Raw genomic sequence first — 19255 nt, 5'->3', positions numbered from 1 at the left:
CCTGAACAATGCTGTTCTCATAATGCCTGATGGAGCTACTCAGACCATACTCCTTCAGTGGTATAATCAAACCTGCCTCACAGTGTCCAGGGCAGCTTTGGTGGAGACTCAAACTCAGTTTCAACACAGTGGGGACAGTATCATGAGTATTAATTATAAAACTGGACATGAGCCAGTGGCAGTCCATAAAATGCTATCTAAAACCTTGAGTGTGTCTGAAAATTGTGGCCATTCCATTCATTCTTGTCATTTATTTAGCTTGATGTAAGCATCATTGATATGAAACCTAGGTAAACCATCTCTGCATAGCTTATACATTCTACTAGCAAATAACTCGTTGTACTTCTGAGTGAGGGCTTGAGGAGATCTAATTATATGTTCCCTATATCATTTTTAAGTTGTAGCTTATTGTCTTTATCTAAATTCACAACTGTTCTGTTCTTATTCAATGCAGTAAACTATACCATTTACCCTCTGTCATTTGAGCATTGGCTTCATTTAAATATTATTTAGAGAGGTAACTAAAAAGTCAGCTATAAGCCATGACTTATAAAAGTTTACAAAATGCTCAGTTTTGATATTTTATTAGTTTCAGTTTTTATTGTTTATTACAAGAAATACAAGTTTAAAAACGCAAGTTACATCACTGGCAATTAGCAGTACAAAGTGCTGAAAGAAAAGATAACTCATGCACACAGAACTGTGAAATAATAAATCCAAAAGAAGATAAAGGTGTGGTGATAAACTTCCCTGCAAACTGCAGCTGAAACAATCTTTCTGGGTAGTGAGACTATGTTTGTATTTCAAGCATAATGCTAATGATTTAGCTGGCACTAATGTTTGTCTTATTGTGGAGTCTTTGAGGATTACATCCATTCTGTACTTTACTGACAACATTTGTGTGACAAGGGTAGATATTTAGCTTGGACAGTATAAGGTTAGCAGCATTTGTTTCATGGGAAGCTGAGCACATGTGGTACTTATACAAATTCATTACAGTCTTACCTATGATACATATTTGCTGGATTTGAATTTGTTTCTGACTGCTGACATGAAGATAACTAGCAGCTTTAAATGTGCATAAACCATGTAAAGTGTGTAAAACTCTTTAGTGTATTTGTGCACTGAATGCACTTTTGATATAGTTGTCAACAACACAAAAGGGTAAACACTGGTAATGGAGAACCTAGCAAGATAAAGAGCATGGCCAATGATCAGGAAAAACTCAGAATGGTGCACTTTAAGCTGAGGCATGATAGTACCAACAGAGCACTTCAAAGGTCGCTATAAATATCAAGCAAATAGTCCTAAGGTGAGCAGAACACGCACACGCACACACACACACACACACACACACACACATATATATATATATATATATATATATATATATATATTACTCTAACTAAAAGCACTTACAGTGCTGTGAGTCTCTTCAAATATGGGTATGGGTAACATTCCTATGTGAAATAGCCCAAAATATCAAATCACTGGATGAGAGAGTAGTCCCCAATAAAGACACATTTCTAAATAGAAATGGTATGGGGGAATTTGGGCAAAGCAAACAAAGAGGCTTATTTCATACATCAGACAATTCTGTAGAACAAATGTGGTAAATTTGGACTTGCAGATTAAAATTAGTCATATTTCTCAGCTCTGGAGTCATTTCTTATGTACGACAAGTGCAGTTTAAAAGCTTGCAATGGTTTGCATTTTGCTGTGCCATCATATTTACTGTACATTGTACAGCTTATAGCACTTATTTCTTCCAGCAGAGAACATTTTTCCAATCCAGCACACATGTATTTTACTCCAGCTTGCAGTCTCATTTTATATTTTTTGTAAACTAGCTCTCTATATTTGAAACATTTACTACAGAAAAGCATAGGTGTTACCTTACAAAATCATAGGAAGCATGCATTAGTGTAATATGATCAGAAATAAATTCCAAAATAAGTAACAATGTCCCAGAAACAACCAATTAACCTATTGTTTTACAAAGCAAAACACTTGAATAAACATTTATACTCTTAACTGGAGGACATAGAATAATGTATCTTACTGTGTCATAACACGTACATATGTAGGTTATAAAAGGAATATTAAAATGGTTATTACTTGAAGATTTTTAAAACTAACTGTATAAATTGATGTCTCGTATACTTCCCTCTTATCACTCAATTCATTTCCCAAAGCTAGAAAAAAAATAAAAGTTTCCACTGAAAATTACATAAAGCATAATAATTATAATAACTGCAGAACGGAACAGGCGTCTAATTTTTGACTTCACATTACATTAACCAATATGCAACAATGACAAATTAGACCTTATTTAACTCATGCTTATGGTATTTGGAAAATGCATACCCATTTAATGAATACCTTTTAGCAGAAATCAGTGTTTCTAAGATGGCAGTATAAAAATGCTACTGATTTTGTTAAGAACATAAATCCATTTTATTTTCAGAAGGAAGCACTGATGCATGGTTTTCTTCTTTATACTGCTCTGCCATGCAATACAAGTTTCTGAGCACAAAGGCTTGTGACTTTTGACAAAAACTGCTCCAGCCAGTTCCTGTCCTTGGATTCATCTATAGTACCTCGTTAGTTACATTTCTTTATTTATAAGCAACATTGATCTTCTTCACGTGAGCAACTGTACAGAGTGATCTACATTGCACACAACATCAGAAACTGGGTACAGTGTACAGACAGCATTTTAAGTGTCATTGAGTATACAGCATGACTGATATTGTTAACACTGAACATGCATTAACTTGTAATATCCTGGATGCAGTCTAAATGACAACTGTGGCCAGAAAAGGGTTGTGTAAATCATGGACTTGGCTGCATTTCTGTGATGTACAGTTTATCTGATATCTTCTGGAATATGTGCCTTCTTTCACTTCAAAAAATAGGCCCAATTACATCACACGTTTGAGTAAACACATTTTCTGGGCATTCTTCTGCATTTATCTGTAGGAAAATAAAAAGACAGCAGACTTGATTCATCATTGAGTAGATTTGACTAACTTACTTTGTCACGGAAAATATTTTTGTAACAAAACATGTTCTGTTTAAGCAGCCCATCAATGTTTAATTTCACTGTTGATTCACAAACTGTCAGAGACACTGCTGTTCACATATACATGTTCCTAGAAATAAATTATGATAAGCTGGGGATATAGTCTTTTCAGTTTTGTATAATTTTGTTTGGAGTTTTCTACTTGACTATGTCTGGGATGTCTTACTTCATAAATATGGTAAAAAAAGACATTAGACTGATTCTAAATTATGTAATCTCAAGTTTGATATTATTACAAGTGATCTAAATGGTCCCAATATTGACTGATCTACTCTGATTTCCGATCTCAGGACTTACTAAGGGGGTGGGGTTAATAACAGTTTTCACAATGAAGTTACTTACTCCATTCTGACTACTGAATCCACAGCACACATTTTCTTTTTAAAAAAAGGAACAACAATTTAACTGTAAGACTACTGACTGTCAATTTCTCATTTAAAGCTCTTTTTGTGTCACCACAGAGTAGGAAGGTTATGGAATAACTTGCCCGTATATAAAAGATGTGTTAGTGAGATGAAGAAATGCATGGAATTATTGGATTCTTGGTATGAGAATTTTATTTACACTTCTGGGACAACAATTTAATTAATTTTTAAAGTTTTTAGTACTAAGCTAACTGCCCTTGCGAGCCATTTTAAGCCTAGCCAATTATCCCTTGTGAGACTCAAACCCTGCACCTTGTGTTTGTAAGGCAAACACCTTAGCCATTGTGCCACCCTACCAACCCCGATACTAGTTAAACTCTTTAAAAAGCATTCTTAGGCACTGAATTTGGATATAGCATCACTGAAGATTTGTTTAAAGGTCCGTAGGTTCATAAGTATACAGTAGGGTAATGACCATTAGGGCCCTTAAAAGACTAACCATGCAACCCAAATGTGACCCACAAATTTGATTTACATAGGGTGATTTACTGACATTCTTTCTCCATCAGAGACATAGTTGAAAGAACAGGGGTGAATTTCCTATTACCTGTGCATTGGTCTAAGATGCACTTAAATAGGGATAGGGATAGAGAGAAACTATGCTTCAAATGGATGGGGACCCTGTTCCAGTGAATGGGAATTCTGTGAGAAACGTATCTATCTCTCCAACATGTCCTAGTTATGTCACAAGAAAAGATTTAGGTAATTTAATCTAGTAGTGTTGATGCTGTGTATTTTTCAGATGTGCAAAAGGTTAATTAAAACAGGGTCCAGGAAAAGAATATAGAATTCATCCCAAACCTTTTGTCAACAATCCTTGGAAAAATGTTATATCTCTTATTGACACTTTACAAATGGATTCTCGCTCTCCTCAATAAATAACCGAAAGTCACCTTTATATTGTATATCCCTTTGTTGAGTAATGTAAATTTTCTAGTGTTTATATTTTTTATTTTTTTCAGGCCATTGTACATATTGTAAATAGTTAATTCTGTTTACATTTGTGTTTATTAATTATTAAATTTAAAGTATGTATTAGTAATTATTTTATTATCAAAAATAAAAATCCTTTGAATAATAAAAAAAAAAAAACAGGGTCCAGGGATGCTTAGTATGCCAGGCAAGGAACACCTCTCAGAAGTCCATATGATACCGAGTCAAGAGACAGGGGTTTGAGGCAATCAGTGTAAGACATTGTGTTTACTCCGTGTATTCTTTTTTGTAAGGCACCTTTGTGGACATTCCAGTTGCAGCATGTGTCTGGTCAGGTCCATACAGAAGGGGGCATTATAGTCTGTGATGGGTGTGATGTGGGCTTTCAAAATAAGACTAGTCAGACTAATAGGTCTGTGTAATATGATGACATCTCTGGACCTAGATGCCATGCCCTTGTTTATAAGTTGAGCAACATAGAAGGATTTTCTTACTACCCTGGATGTATGTTGGTCAAAGTCTGAGTTACTATCTACATGAGTTCAAAGATCCATGACAAGTGAATCAACTTTTTGGGGTGTTTTACTGATGACATAGTTATCCAGGGTGGCCAGCTTCCCAAAAGGTATAATAATGCAGTTCTTTGTATTTAGTTTTAAGCCATGGTTTTGGCACAAAGCATTTGTCTATGTTAGACCTTCCTGAAGGATGTTTTCATCTTGAAGGGATTCAATGACTTTTCCCAGTTTGCAGTCATCTGTGAACTTGGTTAGCCAGAGGCCTTTGACACTGGCTTTGACATCCAAGAATTAGATGCCAAAGATGAGTGGGCTTAGCACTGAGCCCTGGGGGCTCCACTGGTGATCAGCCTCTATGTGGAGCTGGCCTCACTAATTCTAGCCTCCAGGGTCCTGTCAGAGAGCCAGCTAGCTATCCAGCATGCTATAAAGGGGTTTATACCTAGTTCCATATGTTTATTGACAATGTCCGAGTGAGGTATTGTATCAAATGCTTTAGCCAGATCTAGGTAGGCAGTGTGCACAGTTTTCCCCTCATCCGGTGCCTTAGTGACCTTTTCAAAGAAGTCCACCAGATTCAGTGAGCATGGCCTTCCTTTGACAAAGCCAAACTGGGATGAATCCAGTGTCTGGATGTCTCCTATGTCCTTGTTAATAATTTACACACAAACCACAAAAAAAAATCACTAACAAACTTGTTAAAACAAAACGCGAACTGAAAACCAATGAGAGCGGTAGAAACCAGGTTTAATTTAGAGATAAAACAAATGAAACGCTTTCGGTAAAGACTGTGCTTCACCTTCATCAGAATGCAAAATACAGGATAAGAAGTTACACATCTTTTAAAAATATCGCCAAAAAGCAATCAGAGACGTCACTTCCGAAGAAGGCGTATTTACTACTTGACGTTCACAAAACAAAAATGTAAATATTTTGTATAATAAAAAAACATTGCAAGGATATATTTGAAAGTTAATATCTCCTTTTCAAATATATATAATAGATAAAATAGACAAATCTTCGACAGCACAAGACTATTAAATGGCCCTACATACTAAATCCAGCAGCAAAGAAGTTTTATAACAGTTTTAGTAAACCTCATTATCGGAAAACTACAAAAAGACTTTCAAATAAGTTAATAACAGTGTCTCTTAAAAATTCATAAAAGTCTTTTAACTTACTTGTGTACAAAAAGTTTGGTGTACCAACATCTTCAAAAAATTAATATTTGTCGGTTAGGCACACTTACCATCTATTATTTTTCATCTATATCTGAAAATTCAATGTAATGTATAGGTGATATTTAAATTCCTATATGTCACATGTATTGAATATATTAAATCCATAACATACTTGTAAAAAATATTGATAAAATTTAATAGAAAAAATGATAAAAATTTGATAAATAATTAATTAATGTATATAAATTATTAAGTAAATCAATATATATATCTAGACCTGTACAAAAATGTAATTTAAGTTACTATGATGTTCCTATTGTGTTGAATAAAAATATGTATATATCTTGTTATCTTTTGAGGGCTAACAATTTAAGAATACATTTGATAGATATATGATCATTAAGACCAGGGTATGTGCATGCGGTGGTCCTAATTTGCCACATTAACTCATCTATCTCCAAGGTTAACTGCCATGGGCCACCCCTTGGATCATTTGTTCTTTGATGTAAAATGACAAATTTAAAATTGTGGTTAGGGTGCTCAAGTATATGCTTTGCTAAAGCGTTATTAGTGTCCTTTTTGCTAATAGCATACCTATGCTCGTAATTCGTTGCTTGATTTTTCTCTCAGTTTTGCCTATATAAAAGGCCTTACATTGTTTGCATAGTGCTGCATAAACAATAGAAATAACAATATGGGTAATAACAACAACCAGCAGGGAAGTTCCAACAACAACTATAACAACAATATTGATGGGTCAACTCAGGGTTTTCACAGGAACTCCAATGGTCCTCAGAACAACCATCAGTCGAACAAGAGACAATATCCACCCAGGAACAGGAGGAGGCAGAGGAGGAGATAATCAATGGATTAAGGCCAAATACACATCCCTTAATATTTAAAAGCACAGATGGCGATTTTAGTGTTTATAACTTTACAGAACTGAACATCAAACAAGAATGGGTTGACTTTTTTTCAAAAGGCCTATCCTTTGTTCCTAGTAAAAAGATGGACCTAGTAAAAATCATTATAGATTTAAAATTGTTTGTTCGCAAACTGAATTTGGATGTTTTAATAGGTAACAGTACATATTTAGTTAATTCCAGAAGAATTTCTAGTGTATTTCACCCTGTATTGCACCCCACTCTTAAGTTATTCGAAAGAATGTGTGAAATGGACCTTAGGGACTTGCAAAAAATTAGTGATAGCCAGTTTGACAACAATACTAATACTAAAATATCAGAATATGAAATAATCAACCTTTTGAAAATATGTCAAATACGTGCAATGAAACCAGATAAGGGTGGTGGGTTGGTTCTAATGCATCAAGAGGCATACGTAAAAGCCATGCTTAGTCACCTTAACACAGATGTTTACACAAAAGCATCAGTTAGTGAGCTCAATACAGCCTACAAGAGAATTAAGAACATACTAGAAGATCTCTTCTTAGAAGCATACATAGATTTAGATTTGTACCAATATTTATTAATGATAGCACCTAGAGTTCCAGCACTTTTTGGTGTTCCTAAACTATATAAATCCATCAGTAATCCACCATTTAGACCAATAGTTGATGGGAGGGGTTCGGTGACATATGCATGTGCCAAACAAGTAGACAACTTATTGAAGCCCCTTATTGAATCTGAATCTCAAATTTGCAAAGATTCATGGAGCTTCTTACACAACATTAACAATGTAGAATACCATGCTGAAGCACACTTTTTAACCATAGATGTCAAGGACCTCTATACCGTCATCCCCCAACATTTAGGTATGGAATGGATTAGAGATTATTTAATTTCCAAAAAGGTAATGGACAATACTATTTAACTAATTGAAACACTGCTTGAATTAGTATTGTCCAATAATTTTATGATGTTTGAAGGAGATCTTTATTTGCAAAAATCTGGCGTAGCTATGGGCTCCCCATGTGGCGGGAGCTTTGCGAATGCCATCATGGCACATTGGGAAAATACTCTACTTTTCCCCCACCCAATGTTTAAAGAACATGTCTCCTGGTACACTAGATACCAGGACGACATGTTTTTAATTTGGAAAGGACCAAAAGCCTTAGTCCCTTCTTTTATTACAAGTATTACGGAGCTTACCGATTTTTTGCAATTTACTTTTAATATAGAAGAAGATAGCATTAACTTTCTTGATATTTTACTTATTAAAGACAGACAAAATTTGAAGTACATTAGCAAGATTTATAGGAAACCCACATACTCCAATGCTTTCTTGCACTTTAGTAGCTGCCATCCTTTCCATCAGAAAAAAGCAGTACATATTTTTATTCAACACAATAGGAACATCATAGTAACTTAAATTACATTTTTGTACAGGTCTAGAAATATATATTTATTTACTTAATAATTTATATACATTAATTAATTATTTATCAAATTTTTATCATTTTTTCTATTAAATTTTATCAATATTTTTTACAAGTATGTTATGGATTTAATATATTCAATACATGTGACATATAGGAATTTAAATATCACCTATACATTACATTGAATTTTCAGATATAGATGAAAAATAATAGATGGTAAGTGTGCCTAACCGACAAATATTAATTTTTTGAAGATGTTAATACACCAAACTTTTTGTACACAAGTAAGTTAAAAGACTTTTATGAATTTTTAAGAGACACACTGTTATTAACTTATTTGAAAGTCTTTTTGTAGTTTTCCGATAATGAGGTTTACTAAAACTGTTATAAAACTTCTTTGCTGCTGGATTTAGTATGTAGGGCCATTTAATAGTCTTGTGCTGTCGAAGATTTGTCTATTTTATCTATTATATATATTTGAAAAGGAGATATTAACTTTCAAATATATCCTTGCAATGTTTTTTATTATACAAAATATTTACATTTTTGTTTTGTGAATGTCAAGTAGTAAATACGCCTTCTTCGGAAGTGACGTCTCGATTGCTTTTTGGCAATATTTTTAAAAGATGTGTAACTTCTTATCCTGTATTTTGCATTCTGATGAAGGTGAAGCACAGTCTTTACCGAAAGCGTTTCATTTGTTTTATCGCTAAATTAAACCTGGTTTCTACCACTCTCATTGGTTTTCAGTTCGCATTTTGTTTTAACTTGTTAATAATTTCCATAATAATTCTTTCCATGGCTTTGCAAATAAGACTAGTCAGACTAATGGATATGTAATTTCCACGATCTGTTGAATGCCCTTCCTTATGAAGGGGATGACCATTGCAGTATTTCATTTGTAATATCTGCATTGTCTCTGGCAAATCTCTCAGCCTCTTACTGCAAGAAACAAGGAACAAATCCAGAAATAATGCATGGCATAGTCCAAGGACAAAGGTACAAAAATAGGGACCTACTTTAAAAATGTACTTATACGCTTAGGAAATTGCTAGATTTACAGTTTTTGCATTAGCATTCATTTTCTGAAGGACATGACGTCTGAAACTCAAATGGCTGCCATTATTTTAGTGACTACAGTCCTCAATGATTTGCCTAAAAGCCACATATTTTATTAGGAATAGACCAAAATATGAGGCAAAAATCTGGGCATTGCAAAATTCTGGACAGTTGAGAGGTATGGTCTCTGTTTTACAATGTTAATAAATGTAATATCCAGACTTACCATTTATCTACTTTTGTACATATTTTAATGCAATTTTATAGTTCTAATTCATGATTGCTGCTTGTTTTGTTTAATTATGAAGCCATAAACCTATACTGTTTTTGTAATTTTGTTTTTATGCAAAATGCATTGCACTTTGACTATGAACTGATTTAGGAATAAAAGGGCTTGACTGAAATAGTATATGTTTGTTTTTAAAATTGCCAGTGGCTATCATTCTCTTCACCTTTCCATATATTGTTATCATTGCTGGCTGTGAAACATTATTAACAGAGCCAGAGCAACTGAATTAGGAATAATAGCATTTAATGAAGAGTGAGATATCTGTAAATGAAGATATGCGTTTCTCTTCTAATTGGAGTAGAGGTTGCAAATCTTGAATTGTAAATATCAATGTAAGAGACTTACACTGGTGTTAGCCTGCCCAATTCCAAAAGACTTATTCTTAGTGTAAGTCTACTGTATAGATATGCCTTACACTGGAATTAGTTACTTACACTGAGAACAGGTCTTTTGGAAATGGGTCAAGCTTACACCAGCGTAAGTCACTTAAGTCACTTACACTGAGAACAACTCTTTTAGAATTGGGCCCTCTGTTTAGTGTACTGTAGTAAACAATGGACTAGATTTGGAAACAAGTACTGGCAATGTGTTAGGTTAAACTAGCAGGATGATCAGCCACACTGTGAAGTGTGAGGCCAGTTCAGAGACAAAGGAGCGCTGTCATGCAAGCAGCTACAATTGCACAATTGGCATCATATGCTAGTGATGGTATAATTATATGGAAATTATCAACATTGTGATAATGGGCCCAGCTCTGAATTCAAGTGGGAGATGAGTCTGTATACAATGATTTATTGGTGATACAGTGACCACACTATGATAATATAACATCAGGAGCCATAATAGCTTTACAGTTTATGTCAGAGGCTGCCCTTTCAGCCAGTGTCTGCAATGGGGGTGTACTGTCTCTCTCTTGCTGGTTGCAGTAGAATCCAACTGCATCTAACATACCATTACCTCCATGACAGAGACATAGCTGAACACTAAAGTGGACAGAAACTTTGTATGGCAGTTGAAAAACAATATATATTACTGAATCCTATCATACTAAATTGGATAATTTGGCTAAATTAATGCTAAAATACAGAACCTTGGACATTGAAAATGATTACCTAAATGAATGTATTTCAAAGGGAATAGTCCCTAAGGGGCTACGTGTTTGTAAATTTCCCAAGAATGTGCAAATTGGGTCTGTATTTCATAATGAATTATTAGAAGTTTTTAATAATTGTGGTTTGAATGTTTTAAGGCTTATTATTAAGGAAAACACAAGATGTCAGGATGATTTACAAAAAAAAAATATTGATGAGCTTGACCAGTGTATTAAGGATGATTTAATATTCACTATTAGTGAAGAAAAGGAAAATATTTTAATATAAGAGGGGAGATTGATAATAAATGTGATGAAATGGTACACAGAAAATTAAAGAAACTGGAAAGAGATATGAATGAATATGAAAGTAATTCCAGTTACCCTAAACCACGTTACGGGTATAATAAGAACGTGGCTGACAATAAACAGACCAATGATTTATTTAAACACGACAATGGTTTAAATTATAACCCCCACCAGGAAGATGTTGATGGTGACTATGATCAGGTTTTTCCACCCTTACGTAGATCAGAAAGACTGATGAACAAACAAGGGTACCAACAACCATATTTTCACTGAAGGGGGGAGAAGGGGGAGATATTAGTGTACACCCACCCCACCTTTAGGGACCAAAATTACATTTCAGTTGAAGGGGTTAAGAATACATACAAAAACTTTTCTATATACAACTTTAGTAACATAATAATAATAGAGAGGGAACATTTTGATTTACTGTCTAAAGGCTTAAAATTTATTCCCTATAGAAAAGGGGATTTGACAATATCATTGCTTGATGTTAAATTATTGTTAAGGAAAATTAATTTAAGTATATTATTCCCCAATGATAATATATATACAGATCAGGGATTAAAACGAAGGACTATTTATAACCCCCCACTTGCATCCACAGTTAAAAATATGGAGAAGATAATCGAGAAGGAGCTTAGGAGTGAACAGAATAAAATTAAATACAAGGTTAACCTAAGCAACAGGGAGAAGGAAATACTTGATGAATTGAAATTTAACCCTGATATCCGGGTAATGAAACCAGATAAATGGGGTGGGATTGTTACAATGGATAATATACAATATGAGGGTAAGATGAATTTGATATTATGGGATGACTCAAGATATTCTAGTGTTTCCAATAATGAGGTGAACATAGCTTATAATAAAATTGATATAGGCCTTAATGATATGTTACAAGAAGGACTTATTGATCAAAAAACTTATACATATTTAAAAATTGATAAACCTACAGTACCTACTATTTTGGAATCCCTAAAACCCATAAAAATGAGAGGGCTCCACCATTAAGACCCATAGTTTCAGCCGAAGGGTCCAAAACTTATTCTTTAGCTAAATATGTGGATTTTAAGTTAAAGCATTTATGGGTCAGAAGAAAAGCTATTTTAAAAGACTCATGGGATCTTTTGAGAGAAATTTCTAATGATTTATACCATGAAGACCTCCTATTTGTTACTATTGACATTATAGATTTGTTCTCCTCTATAACTTATACTAATGGGATGGAAATGTTTGAGGAGATTGTTTTTGAGGACCAGGGGTTATCCCATAATGAGAAATTAATGAATGTGTTTTTAATGGATATGGTTTTAAAACATAATTTTATATGTTTTAATGGAGAATTTTACCAACAAATTCAAGGGGTGGCAATGGGGGCAGCGTGTGCTCCCACTTATGCTAATCTGGTCTTGGCAAAATGGGAAGAAAAGTATATTTTAAACTCTGAATTTAGGTCCTGTTGGAGCATTTATCAAATGTTCCTGGATGATAGTTATTTTTTGGACAGCAGGTAAAAAAAAGTTTGAAGATTTTATGAAATATATCAATGAAACTACTAACTTTTTAAATTTTACCTATAAAATATCCAATGAAAATTTACAGTACCTAGATTTAGAGGTATACAAGGCAGACAATAAGTTTGAAACTAAGATTTATAGAAAGTCTACCTTTTGTAATTCCTTTCTTCACTATCAAAGTGCACATCCCCTACACTGTAAAAAGAATATAGTTAAGGGCCAGTTTGTAAGGGGGTGTCGTATGACTAGCTTTGATACAGATTTTTTAATAGAGTGTAATTTGTTAGAAAACATGTTCATGGAAAAAGGGTACCCCAGGATTTTATTAAAAATATTCAGGGGCGGCCCATGCTATTGGACTCCCGGACTGCAGCCCCCTCAACTGCAAAATAAAGAAAAAATAAAGAAATAAAAATAAAAAAAAAATTAAAAAAATCGCGGACTTTTGCGCATGTGCACTAGTCCGGACTGCTGCTGAGACAGTCTGGAGCATGCGCAGATTGTCTGAGCAGCAGTCCTGACTGGGAAACATGAAGAATGGCGCTCCCAGAAGTCTATGCAGTTTAAAACTGCATAGACTGTCCTGGAACTTGCTGGGAAAACACATCAGGGTGCAGCATCAGTAGTCTGGAATTTGCTGCAGTCTCGCAAGATCTCGCAATGGGCGGGGTCAGGTCTGGTGTGGGTTTGCATAGCTTACTCAGGATTTATGGTGGTTTGCTACAGGGATTTGGAAGATCTACTGCAGGTAAGTGTGTGGACAGGGATTTGGATGTATAGTGATTTGCTACAAGAGGGTGTGTGTGTGTGTGTGTGTGTGTGTGTGTGTGTGTGTGTGTGTGTGTGTGTGTGTGTGTGTGTGTGAAAATACCCCAGGTACAATATACTGGTGGTTAGACTCATGGTCAGGCTTGAACCCTGTACCTTGTATGCAGGTGTTAAAGACCTGAATTCCCTACCCACCACCATTAGTAAAAAAATTGCAGATTTTTGCCTCATATTTGATCTAATCTGTTCATCATAATATCTGTGGTTTGTAAATGTTGCAATGCTTGATATTTGATGGTGCAGTGGTAGCATTGTTGCCTCACAGCAGCTTATCAGGTTTTATTCTTGGCTGGGGTGCCGTCTTTGTGGGGTCTGTATCTTCTCCCTGTGTTTGTGTGGGTTTGCTTTTGTGTCCTCCCATGTTAAAAAGACATGTCTGCATTATTTCTTCCTGGGCCCCTGCTGAAAATTGTTTTTTTGTTCCAAGTCAGACTGCCCTGATTAACAAATGTTAAATAAAATTGACAGGCATTTGAATTTCAGACTTCAGGTTTCTGAATGTTTAATTCCTTACATATTTGATGGTGCAGTGGCAGTATTGTTGCCTCACAGCTATAGGTTTTCTGGTTTGATTCTTGGCTGGGGTGCTTTCTGTGTGGAGTCTGCATCTTATCCCTGTGTTTGTGTGGATTTGCTCTGGTGTCCTGCCATTTTACAAAGACATGTGTCTACAGTATTTCTCCCTGGGCCTCTGCTGAAAATTGTTTTTGTTCCATCAGAAGTAAAATTGACAGGCATTTGAATTTCAGACTTCATATTCTTCAGAAAATGCATAGTAAAACAATGTTTTATTCTAGCAATAAATATATAGTAACACAACCTTTTATTATAGCAATTTTCTAAGTTTATGAGATGACTATTTGAAATGTGTCCTTATTTTTGGGACTGCATTACCCTGTTATTGGCTTTGTCCAGGTTTTTTGTGCTAAGGTTGACAGCTATGGCAAGAACTGATTTCACTGAATATGTTTGAGGGCTGTATTCCCTCATTACTGGGTCTGCCCAGGTGTTTTGTGCTAAGAGGTTGACAGCTATGGTGAGAACTGAATTCATTAAATGATAGCCATTTAAGTTTCAGTCTTCCTCTCTTTCACAAAGCAGCTGATTTGGCGTAGTAGTATGTTGCTCTGACTGTTTTGCACAGGGACCTTGGCAGTAAAATGTATGGTGGTAACACAACATTTTATTCTAGCAGCTTTCCAAGATTATACAAGCAATGTTTAATGTGTCCCTGGTTTTTGCCCTTTTGACCCACCCCAATAAATTTGGCTTTTTCCAGATTTCTTGTGTTGCGAAGTTGAGATGCAGTTGAGTATTGAGTAGATTTTACAAGGAGCTGAGAGCTGCAGGGGAAGAGAAGTTTAGTGCTGATTATGCTAAGTCAGCTCGCATTGCTAATAGCACAACAGGTTGTGTACTTGCTTTTGTTGCAGAAGGTTATTGGTTCTACTCCCATAAGGGGTGAATGTTGCCGTACTGAAAGTTAAGATACTAACTATGAGCCTGTATTAAGTTTGCCATCCATTTCCTATTGCAATATTACTAGCTTATTTTTAATGTAATTTAGGCAATTTATTCCTCAGGGGCATCAGACACTTTATTTTTCGATGAAACCATGAAATATAAAGGTGATTGCTAGCAGCAACCTCTTCATTACAGATTAATTTAACGTGGAATTATTTAGATGACTTTTTTACCACTTCAGAGATTGTGCATATTTACTGATAATGGTGGACTGTAGAATTGTGCATATTTACTGATAATAGTGGACTGTAGAAGTTTGAGTAGACTTTTATGATGGAAATGTTCTGAATTGGGCAGTTTTGTCATTGGTGCATGCGTTTTGTTTCATTGTTTACTGGAAAAATGTTCAAAGCAATAGGAAGGTGTATCAAAGAGCACATGTATGTTTCATATGCAAGGGGCCTATGATTTGAAAACAGCCCAGAATTAATCTTTATCTGCCACAGATAAAATGTATTTTCTTTGAATGTGGGTTTCAATGTTGTTTCAATGAATGTGAGTTTCAATGGCAGAGAAGTTTTAATGCCAAGTTTGTTTAGCAGATGTCTTAGTGTTTGTGCTGTAAAATGCAAAATAAAACTTTCAAATGAAGTTCAAATCTTCATAGAAGTAAATCAGTATGCACATTAGTGTTTATGGTAAATGGAGTGAAATAGCCAAGTAATGGATCATTGGAATGGCTGCAGGGGGAGGCTCCATTTGACCATGGTTTTGTGAGGGGGAAGGGCGGCAAACTTAAGCAGCCCCAGCTGAACCATACCTCCCAACTGTCCAGATTTTCAAAGAATGAATAGATTTTTTTCTTCTTATTTTTGGTTTGTTCCTCATAAAACTTGTGGTGTTCTGGCAAATCATTTAGGAATGAAGTCACTAAATAATGACACACTGAGTTTCAGACTTCATAACCTTCCGAAAAATGCATGCTAAAGTAAGACCTGTTCTATCAACTGTCTCAGTTTATCCAAGAGCAATTTTTAATACTGTTTATATGTTCCCCCAATATATTTGGCCTTGTCCAGATTTATTGCATTAACAGGTTGAGAGGTACATGCAAATAAATTGCTTTATAGAATTAGGCATAGCCAAACCTCTCAACTGTCCCTGATTTTGGCTCAAAATGTTGCTCTTCCCCTAATGATCCCTCCGCAAAATAGCAATTTTGGAAGAAAACACGGAGGGTTTATAATTAAGAAATAACTGTAATAATCAGTTAGATTACTTTTATTTCATAAATGCATGTAGATTCTTTTATTTTGTCAGCTGCTCAAGTTAGCAGTACTAATATTAAAGTATCCCTTCTTTGACAGGTTCCCAGCTGTATTGTGTTGCTATTTTATATTTTTACATCACATTTTTGGTCCATTTTTCATAAAATTGTGTTTTTTTGGCAAATTAGTGACAAATCATTAAAGACTGAAGTTAGAAAATAATGACAGGCATTTGAGTTTCAGATTTCATACCATTCAGAAAATTCATACTAATGCAAGACCTCTATTATCTTTCTAAGTTTATAAGAGCAATATTTTAAAAATTGTCCTAATTTTTGGGCCTTTGTCCCATTTCTTTGTATGGCTTTGTCCAGATTTCTTGCTCTGAGGTTGAGAGGTATGACAAATGTGTCAGGGCCATCACAAGTCAGCCAGAGACATTTCAAACTGTGACATACTTGTTGCACCCCACTCCCCCATGTAGTGACTCTGGATGTGTCGAAGCAAGGCAAGGAGTAGTTATGCAGTGTAAATGTGCAGAGTATCCCCCCCATCCAAGGTAGACACAAGTACTAGAGTGGCTTTTCTTCTGTCCTTGATTTTTACAGAATGGTCTGGTTTCTTTCATATTTTTTGTACTGTTGATTTATGCTTATTACTCAAAGTGCCTGTTGCTCTGTGTTTAAGTAGCAATACTTTAATGACCATTAGGTAAGCTTGACTGAGATTGCAAGATGCAAGTAAGCTTTAATAAGCATACTGTTAAAGAATTGCCAACACTGAAAGCCTTTCTGTTGCCATGTAGAGAATACTTAACTAGATAATGTATAAGCCTTGGTTATTGAAATGCATATGCCAGTATTTGTAATAAAGGACAGGATTACATTATTTTAAGAGTCTCATTACACTTGGAGACTTCCAGTCATCTCTGCAGGCTTTACCCGTAAACAGACTGCCAATCGTGTGGTCCATAACCTGTACAGTAATCCTTTTAGTGTGGTCCATAACCTGTACAGTAATCATTTTAAGCAATGTATCTTGAGCAAATTTCTTGTTTGCTTTTCATTTTTTACTTTGATCATGTTTTCCCCATGAAACAAGTAGATGTCAGGCAGCAGGTCTTTTTTTGGATAAGGAACATTTTTACAAGTGGGGGCATCAGAGATTTCTACTTTCAGCATGTTACTTGGTACTATAATAAATATGAATATAAATTATAATTAGAATTGCAGTGCAAGAAGTGGTTTGAGTTGAGTGCTGCTTGTTTTTCTTATACTTGATTTTGACTGGCATTCCATTAATGTATTTAAAAAAAAGTAATTCATTTTTTCATGCCTCACAACCTTTTTTGTTTCCATCTAGATATTAAGTCTTAATTGGACTCTCATAATGACGGTTTGGCACCCAGGGCAGTATATTTAGTTTTTATGGTTTTGAGCATAGCTCCTCCCCTTTCTAGTTGGCCACACCCCTTCCCATTGACGCCACCCATTCAGCTGTCTCCTGCAGCCCCCCTTTGATTTGAAGTCACCAGCCGCCACTGAAAATATTAGGTCTGAGGTTGAAAGGGAAAGAAGTGGTAGATTTAAATCTATTCAGGGGGATAGAGAGCAAAATAATGATGGTGATACGGACAACGATAAGAACAATACAAATGGAAATAACACTTATCAACAGGCAATGATTTTAGAATACAATGCTTTAAATAACAATACTAAAAAGATTATTTCAAAAGAATGGAATAGATTTGCATCTTTTTCAGATCTTGACACTATTACCAAACTTCCCTTTAAAGTGGTGTATAAAAATTCACAGAATATAAAAAATATTTTGGAGAATAAGAATAATAAGCCTAATTCTAACAGAAGAAGGTTTGGGACATACAAATGTGGACATTGTTCTCAATGTATGTACATTATGAGCACAGATAAGGCTTATTTAGAAAGTTGGAAGAGTTCTGACTATTATAATTGTGAACAAAAGGGTTAGTATACTTAGCTATTTGCCTAGTTTGTAGATCCTTCTATGTCGGGAAAACCGAAAGAATGTTAAAAAGAAGGATCTACGAACATACTTATGACATGGCATTATGACATGGCAGTAGCCAAAGAAACTACTGCTTTGTTTAAGCACACAAAGTCATGTAAAAAAAACTGAATTTTCCTTCTTCGTGTTGGAACAAATTAAAAATGATATTAGGGGAGGCCCATGGGAAGAGAGGATAGAATTCAGGGAACTGTGGTGGCAAGTAACCCTTGAAGCAGGAAATTTCCCTGGGCTGAATGATTATGTCTCTATATTGCCACTGTTAAAATTAAGATCTGCAAAACTATGAATGGAATGAGATGTCATAACATTTTTTGTCTGGAGATGGCAGTATTCCCTTGCATTACATAGGTATAATACCATGCAAAAGGAATAGTGATATTTTTAAACACATTTTTAATTAATTTATTTTCGAAAACTTATATATGTGTAACATAGTATTTATTTCTATTTTATTTTAATTTATGTATGAATATTTATTATTTTAAGAGAAGGTGCAATAATACTTGAAAGTGTTTTTTAATGAATTTTTATATATTACAATGTTGTTCCAACCCCGAATGTCATTGGTCATTTTAAATGTTTTTTATATAAATTCATTGGTCCAACATTCAATTAACCTTAATATAAATGACTAATTGATTTTACACTGGTCATCTGATGAAGTCTTTTTATGGAGACGAAAATGCAAGTTTAAAGTGTAAAAGCGTTTATGCTTACAACGGCTGTTTGGGTATGTTTACATCGGCTATTTTTTAGTATTTTGTGTAAATTTGAATTAAATGACTTGGATTAACTCATTTGGCTCTAGTTACATTCCAAGCACTCTTTTTTATTTTTTATTTTTTACTGGTACGTTTCTGGAGTGCTTTTTGTGGTTTTTTGTATGGCAGTTGGCAGACATG

At 34.8% G+C, this 19255-nt stretch overlaps 1 protein-coding gene across 1 annotated transcript in view; it reads right to left on the bottom strand.

Annotated features, from left to right (window-relative positions):
• Window positions 1-568: 568 nt before the first annotated feature.
• Window positions 569-19255, bottom strand: part of LOC122814248 (adenylate kinase isoenzyme 5-like) — a 2798058-nt gene continuing 2779371 nt past the window's right edge. Inside the window, exon 11 of the mRNA XM_044086846.1 lies at window positions 569-2976. Coding sequence (XP_043942781.1) covers window positions 2908-2976 — 69 coding nt within the window. The 3' untranslated portion in view covers window positions 569-2907. The remainder of the gene's footprint in view (window positions 2977-19255) is intronic.

The sequence above is a fragment of the Protopterus annectens genome, chromosome 10.part0 (genome assembly GCF_019279795.1).
Source record: "Protopterus annectens isolate FY-2018-M chromosome 10.part0, PAN1.0, whole genome shotgun sequence".
Lineage (NCBI taxonomy): Eukaryota > Metazoa > Chordata > Ceratodontiformes > Protopteridae > Protopterus > Protopterus annectens.
The sequence above is the reverse complement of the archived record's forward strand: the minus strand, read 5'-3'. Positions and strand labels throughout refer to the sequence as shown.